Source organism: Chlorella variabilis, assembly GCF_000147415.1.
Source record: "Chlorella variabilis unplaced genomic scaffold CHLNCscaffold_13, whole genome shotgun sequence".
Lineage (NCBI taxonomy): Eukaryota > Viridiplantae > Chlorophyta > Trebouxiophyceae > Chlorellales > Chlorellaceae > Chlorella > Chlorella variabilis.
In genome coordinates this window covers 1,062,588-1,069,576 of record NW_005435075.1, presented here as the reverse complement: position 1 = coordinate 1,069,576, position 6,989 = coordinate 1,062,588, and the positions used below count along the sequence as shown (strand labels likewise).

Here is a 6,989-nt window from a genome sequence, read left to right as displayed (position 1 = left end):
CCACACATGCTCCCACACGCCTGTGCGCCCCCACCCCACCCCCCAGGTGCACGCCACCGGGCTGGTGGCGCGCGCGCTGCGCTCGGCGCAGCACCGCCAGGATGCTGCGCGCCGCTCTGCAGACATGACGGTGACGTCTGACCCGCGGCGGGGGGTGACGCAGGTGGGGCTGGGGTGGGTGCCTTGGGGGGTAACTCAGGGGCTGGGGCTAGCTCGAGGGCTGGGGTTAACTCAGGGGCTGGGGAGGCTGGGGAGGAGCCATGGCTAGGTCAGGGCAGGGTACGGAGCGGCGTGGGGTGGCGCGGCCCGGGCCCAGCACCGGGGCGCAAGGCAGCTGCGTGCCTGCCTGCTTGCCGGTGTCCGCCCCTTCCCCTGCTCTTCGCCCCCACCCGCGCCACCACCGCCGCCGCCGCACGCGCCCCTGCACCACCCACACCCACACGCCCGCAAACACCCCTCCCCCACACCACGAACCCCCAGATTGAGCGGCGGGAGAAGGTCAAGGCGGAGGCCAAGCTGGAGGTGGAGCGGGCCGAGCTGCTGCGGCTGGCAGGCAGCAAGTGAGGCGCCGCGCCCGCGCCCGCGCCGCGCCGCACGGTCAGGCCGCGGGGAGGCTGCTTGGGGCATGCAGGGTGGGGTGGCGGCCCCGCCCCGCTGCCCCCGCAGAAGCGGGAGCCGCGGGCGCGGCGCGGCAGGCAGCAGCGGCGGCCCGGCGGCTGCAGTTTCGGCGGCCCGGCGGCTGCGTGCCGCGCGCCCCCTCCCTGCCTGCCCGCCTGCCCACCCGACCGCCCGCCTTTCCGACCGCCTCCGCCCTGTGCCTGGCTGGCGCCTGCCTTTCTTTTTTGTGCCTCCCGCAGGAAGGCGGATGAGGAGACGAAGGAGCGAGCTCAGAAGGCCAAGGCTGAGCTGGTGGGCAAGCAGCAAGCCAGCCTGGCCAACGCGGCGGTGGCGGCCACGCTGGGTGGAAAGTCCAAGGGCAAGGTCAACAAGTGGGACAAGTGGGCCTCGGCGGGGGCGGCAGGGGACGGCCAGGGCGAGGGCGCCGCCGCGGGCGGCGCCGCCGCGGGCGGCAAGGGCAAGAAGGGCGGCAAGAAGGGCGGCAAGAAGGGCGGCGGCGGCGCGGAGGACGGCGAGGGCGGCGAGGGCGGCAAGGGAGGCGAGGGCGGCGCCGCCGCCAAGGTGGAGAAGGTGGGCGTGGGGCGGAGGGGTGGCGGTGGGGGTGCAGAACGCGTGGGGCTGCCCCTCCCCTGTAAGGTGCACGCTGGCTGCCTCGTCCTCCCCTGCTGTCTGCTCGTCTCCTGTGGCCCAGAGCTGCATGGGAGCAAGGCAAGAGCCGGCCACCTCCTCATCCCGCCTCCCCGCCACGGCTGCTGCAGGCGCCCGCTGCGCGCGGGCTGCTGGCGGGCGGCGGCGGCGGCGGCGGCGGCGACGACGCCTCCACCATTCATCTGCGCGACGTGATTGGCACGCTGGAGCGGGACCCCATGTACAGCCGCAGCGGCCTGCTGTACCGCCTGTACAACACCCCCCGCGCAGGCACCTCCACCGTCGCCCCGCTCTAAGGCCGGCCGGCGCAGGCGTGCAGTCAGCAGCAGCAGCCCTGGCCGCAGATCAAGTGCGACGGTGTGCTGTAGCTTGTAATGCAACGTGCAGCTGATGCTAGGGGCAAGCCGTAGGCCACGAGCGCACCCACCAGGCGCTGGGCGTGAGGCGGGCCTGCTGGGCATGAGGCGGGCATGATGACGCGAGGTGCGTGCACGCGCGCCCATCTGCGAAACTCTTTGAATCCGTTCCTGATATAGTTTCATTGCTGATACGGAACCGGGACGCGGTCCTACTTGGGTCTATCGTAGCACTCACGAGATGAAGCATGCGCGGGCCCTCACCCTGCCGTTTTGCCTCGCAATATGCCTTTTAGTGCACGTGGAAGGCTCGGGTGAGGGCGCAAGGCCATGAGGGCAAGGGTGCCTTGGATGCGGTGACCGACGCGCGGGGCGCGCGCCCCGGCCCCGCTGCTGCTGCTCATGCGTCGAGGGTGCCACACAGCGCTCATGCCCTGTTAGGCTAACGGCTCCTGGCCAACCAGACCTCACACCCTGCAAATACCATGCAGATCAGGAGTCTGGACCAGCGACCTGGAGCGAGCTAGCAACGGTCGACGACAGCAACGGTGTGCTGCGGCGTCTGGCTGCCAGCCGCACCATGCGCCGCCAGTGGTGGCTCGCCTTCCATGCAGCCGTGAAGTCGGCCCCGGGCAGTCTCCCAGGCCATCCCCATGCCTGCTGTTGCCCCTTGCAACTGCAGCCACCTGCTCCGTGCCTGACCCAGCATGCAAGGCGTGCGATGCCGCCGGGGCCTGCATGGCCTGCAAGAGTGCTGGTGACGTTGTGGATCCTGCCACCAAGATGTGCCGACCCTGCCAGCAAGCCCACCCAGGCTGCACGCAGTGTGGCAGCAGCGGCGCGTGTACCGCCTGCACCGACCCCCTGTACACCCCAGATGCCGACACAGGAGGGTGCCGCCGCAAGGCCTGCGCAGAGGCGTTCCCGGGGTGCAAGGCGTGCAACAACACCCGCATCCCGGGGGTCAGCATGCCGTGGCACTGCGCCGATTGCGGCCCCGACGGCATCCTGTTTGTTGTGAACGGCCAAACCCTCTGCCGCCAGCGCACCTGCCAGGAGGCCCACCCAGGCTGCAAGCAGTGCGGCAGCAGCGGCGCTTGTACCGCCTGCACCGACCCCCTGTACACCCCAGATGCCGACACAGGGGGGTGCCGCCGCAAGACCTGCGCCGAGGCGTTCCCAGGATGCAAGGCGTGCAACAACTCCCGTATCCCGGGGGTCAGCATGCCGTGGCACTGCGCCGATTGCGGCCCCGACGGCATCCTGTTTGTTGTGAACGGCCAAACCCTCTGCCGCCAGCGCACCTGCCAGCAAGCCCACCCAGGCTGCAAGCAGTGCTCCAGCGGGACGGGGCACTGTACCGCCTGCACCAACCCAGATTTTGTTGTGGATGGCAGCCCCGACCCCAGCAACACCACAGTTACATGGGGCTGCCGCCAGCGTACCTGCCGGGAGGCCTTTCCTGGGTGCAAGCGGTGCGCGATGCTCAACGGCAAGCGCGCATGCACAGGCTGCGCCAAGAGCAGTGAAACAGTCGACGCTACAACCGGGAAGGCAAGTGCATGCATGCAGCAGCAGCCTTGGTTGCATGCGCACTCAGTCGGGTGTCTGCTGTGCTTCCGGTGCTTAGCGGACACCCTCTCGCCCACCTGCCAGCTGGTGCCTACTGGTCCGCCGGTTTGCCTGCCTGCCTGCCTGCCTGCCTGCCTGCCTGCCTGCAGTGTCGCGCAAAGTCCTGCCAAGAGGAATGGGCGGGATGCAAGTCATGCCGAGTGGTGGGCTCCAAGCGGGTCTGCGCCATGTGCACCAGGGTTGGGTACGTGCCAGACGCAACAACAAAAAAGGTAAAAGTGGTAGCGGACAGGCGCAGCGTTGACGGAAACGTTCTGACTGATGCACTGCTGATGCACTGCTCATGAGGAAACACTCTGAGATGAGCAGCGCCAAATCCGTTCTGCCCCAACTTGCGTGCAGTGCCGTAAGCCATGACAGCCACGGCGGTGAGGGGCAGCTCCCAGGAAGCTCAACCGAATGCGCAGGGATGCGCTGTGCCCTGAACATGCACATGACCACTGCTTCCGACCAAGTCAGCAACAGCAGACGGAGCAGCCGCCGCCGCCGCCGCAGCAGCAGCATTGGCTTTCACTAATCGTGATGCCACGAGATCCTTAGAATCGCATCGGCTGCTCAGATTACTGTGCCATTCCGGTACCAGAGACGCTGTGCGTGAGGTTGTAATTTTTCAATTTTTACACAAGGTGGGGTATCGGCGAGGAGGCTGCCCTTGCCGCTCAGTCTCTGGGAGATCAGCGGGCGCTGTGCAGCAGCGGGGGTGGTGACAGCTCGGCCAGCCCAGGTAGCCCCATGCCCATGCTGGGCAGCCCGGCAGAGGGCCGAGCGGAGGCTCCGAGTCCTGCCTTGGTGTGTGGTGGTACAAAGCACGCCAGGTGCGCCGCGCTGTACATCATGCGCTGGAGACCCGCACGCTGGTCGCCTTGCTCAGCGTGCCCACATCCCTCTCAATCTCCGCCAGCTGCTCCTCCATCTCCTGCAGCGGCAGGCGGGAGGGGCAGAGGGGGGAGCTGCTGGGGCACTGAGGCAACGATCCAGACGCAGCCCAGCAGGGCCCTGCGCCTGTCCTTGTGCAGCCTGAGCCGAGCACTGGCAGGGAGCGTTTCAGCGACGACGATGACACCGGCCCCGCTGCGACGCCCGCCCACCTCCTTGCGGCGCCGCTTGGAGGGCGTGTCCAGCACGCAGGGCAGGCGCACGTAGGCCTCGTTGATGGACTGCCACTTGAGCTTGAGGTGGCGGATCAGCTCCGCCAGCTCCTCGCCGCTGATCACGGTCACCCCCGGCTCCTCCTGCAGCGCGCATGGTGGGGTGTCTGCTGGTTTGGCAGCACACCCTGCGGGGCTGCTGGTTTGGCTGCTGGTTTGGCGGCACACCCAGCTCAACTTGTGGTGGAGCCACCTCTTGCTCTGCACCAGCCAGCGGCAAGCCAGTGGCACACGCCGCTCTGCCGCGCCTCCCAGGCTCCCCGACTGGCGTGGTCTCGCCGCCGCTGCTGCGCCGTGCCTCCCCGGCTCCCTGCCGCCGCCGCCCCACCCACCTCTGGCTGCAACCGCGCGCGCTCCTCCGCCTCCCGCCGCTCCTCCAGCTCCTTCTTGCGCTGCCGCAGGTAGGGAGGCAGCTCGCCAAAGTGTGGCTTGAACACGTAGCGCACCTGCGGCATGAGGAGGGTTCTGGCTTGGGTGGGCAGGCGGGCAAAGACAGGCGGCATGCGTGGCCTGCTAGCAGCAGCAGCAGGCGGCTGCACGTCTGCCGGGACCCTCTGCATGCTGGGGTGAGGCCCCCACCTCGTGATGCTCCCTGAACTTGGGCTCCGCCGCCGCCGCCTCCTGCACGTTGCTCTGCACAAAGTCGCGGCCGCTGCCAAGGCCGTGCGGCGGCACGTCGTCCTTGGCCGGCAGCAGCGCCTTGAGCCGCTCCTTGGGCGCCGGCTTCTGGGCTGCAGGGGGCGGGCATCCAGCCAAGGAAAGATGGTTGCAATGGCAAGTTGCTGCAGTTTTATTCCAGCCATCGCTGCCGACTGGCGCAGCTGCATGCCAGCCTTCAGCCAACGCAGGCAGCAGTGCAGGTGAGAGCCCCGGCCGCCCACTCACGTGGCGGCAGCTGCTGCTCCTTCTCGTGCGCCTTGAGCCACTTGCTGGAGCTCACCAGCTCCTCGCCGCTGCCGGGGCCCATCGTGCCCCGCGCCCGGATGGTTTTGTCACCTAGCAGCGAGCAGGGCACGGTGCGCGGGTCCACCGCGCCGGTGCCGGGCTTGCTGAGGCGGGGGGAGCGGCGGGTGGCCGCCTGCCCCGCCGCAGGCCCGTCTGGCGTCGCCATTCGGCCCTTGCGGCTTCGTGGTTGCGCTCCGCTGCTGCCAGGGCCAGCTGCGGCTTCGCAGGAGACGGGAATGAGATCCCTTCCGGCGTTGACCCCGCCTGACCGAGCTCCCTGCTGCCTTACAATTCTGAGCAGCCTTCTGGGTCGCAAGTTGAAGTTGCGGAAGGCCTGAAAAGCGGCTGCGTTTGGCAGGGGCAATACACCTGTACTATCCATTCTTCAACCGCGCGCCTAGGGGGCTTCGATCGTGCCCACATCGCTTCTGCGTTGATCAAGCCCTCAAATGGTGGCCACACAGTTTGCTTCGGCCCGGCTCCGGCTGGCAGCCAACAGCAGCCGCAGGTGGGCGCCACAGCATTTGCATCCTGCTTGTGCGATGCCTGAGATGCTCAATTTGCGGCCCCCCCAGGTTCACCCCTGTGTGTGGGTTTTCTCTGCCTTGCAGCACCCAGCAGCATGCACGCCGGCAGCTCGCCGTGCAGTGCGTGGCGGCTCCCGAGCAGAAGGGTGAGCTCCAGTGCAGCGCTGGCAGCGGCGCACGCCGCATGTGTCGCCATGCGCCGCTGCCGCCGCCGCCGCCTCGCTGACCAGCCGGCGCCGCTCGCCCCCCCCACTGGCGCGGCGTGCAGTGACCACCCGCGTGCAGCGCAACAAGAACATGGGCAAGCTGCAGGCCGGCTACCTGTTCCCCGAGGTGTGTGTCGAGCTCTTTGCGCTGGTAGCGGCACAGCGGCGTCTGCCGCTGCAGACGCCCAGACACCGGCCCGACTTGGCTCGCGCCGGGAGCCCTGCCCGGGCAGCAGCCAGCCGCTGCGCCATCTGCGCCGCCTCTTTAGGCAGCCTGCATGCACTGCCCTACCCCGGCCAGTCCCCACCCACCCCTGTGCCTGCCGCCCGCGGCGCCCCCGCCGCCGCGCCCGCAGATTGCGCGGCGGCGCAAGGCGCACCAGGAGGCCAACCCCGAGGCCAAGATCATCTCTCTGGGCATCGGCGACACGACTGAACCCATCCCACCCTTCATCGCAGACGCCATGCAGGCGGCCTCCCAGGGGCTGGGCACGCCGGAGGGGTACAGCGGGTGCGTGGGGGCGCCCTCGCTGGGGGCCGACAGCAGAGCGGGGCTGGCCCGAGGCAGCTGGGAGGCAGCTGACGGGCTGGCATGTGGGCTGCTCGTTTGCCGTTTCGGCGCACGTGCAGCGGTGGCGAGCCAGCGGCGCGGCGGGATGGGGCGGCCGGGCTGGCGCGACAGGGGCTGCGTGCCGCTGCCCAGCCGTCCCTCTCCTGCCTCCCTCGCTGCCGCCGGCTGACCCCCCCCTCCCCCTGCCGCGCAGCTACGGCGCGGAGCAGGGGCGGGGGGAGCTGCGTGAGGCCATCTGCCGCCGCCTGTACGAGGCGGTGGGGCGCAAGCCCAACGAAGTCTTTGTGTCGGACGGATCCAAGTGCGACATCGGCCGCCTGCAGCTCATGTTTGGCGCG

General features: G+C 69.2%; 3 protein-coding genes across 3 annotated transcripts in view; 2 read left to right on the top strand and 1 right to left on the bottom strand.

Annotated features, from left to right (window-relative positions):
• CHLNCDRAFT_135368 (expressed protein) overlaps positions 1-1,562 on the top strand; it is a gene marked incomplete at both ends in the record, with an annotated part of 3,822 nt that extends 2,260 nt beyond the window's left edge. The window contains 4 exons of the mRNA XM_005846747.1: positions 47-163; positions 481-560; positions 858-1,188; positions 1,377-1,562. Coding sequence (XP_005846809.1) covers positions 47-163; positions 481-560; positions 858-1,188; positions 1,377-1,562 — 714 coding nt within the window. The remainder of the gene's footprint in view (positions 1-46; positions 164-480; positions 561-857; positions 1,189-1,376) is intronic.
• Positions 1,563-4,086: 2,524 nt separating this feature from the next.
• On the bottom strand, positions 4,087-5,513 carry CHLNCDRAFT_135367 (hypothetical protein; the record flags this gene model as incomplete). Its single annotated transcript, XM_005846604.1, has 5 exons — positions 4,087-4,170; positions 4,343-4,486; positions 4,735-4,848; positions 4,982-5,133; positions 5,288-5,513. 5 exons carry the CDS (start codon positions 5,511-5,513, stop codon positions 4,087-4,089), a joined length of 720 nt encoding a protein of 239 aa, XP_005846666.1.
• Positions 5,514-5,796: 283 nt separating this feature from the next.
• Positions 5,797-6,979, top strand: CHLNCDRAFT_135366 (hypothetical protein; the record flags this gene model as incomplete). The annotated part of the gene is made up of 5 exons (XM_005846746.1): positions 5,797-5,855; positions 5,959-6,020; positions 6,143-6,207; positions 6,437-6,591; positions 6,845-6,979. Coding segments are annotated over 5 exons (476 nt in total), but the record flags the coding sequence as incomplete, so codon positions are not given.
• Between the last annotated feature and the right edge of the window lie 10 nt (positions 6,980-6,989).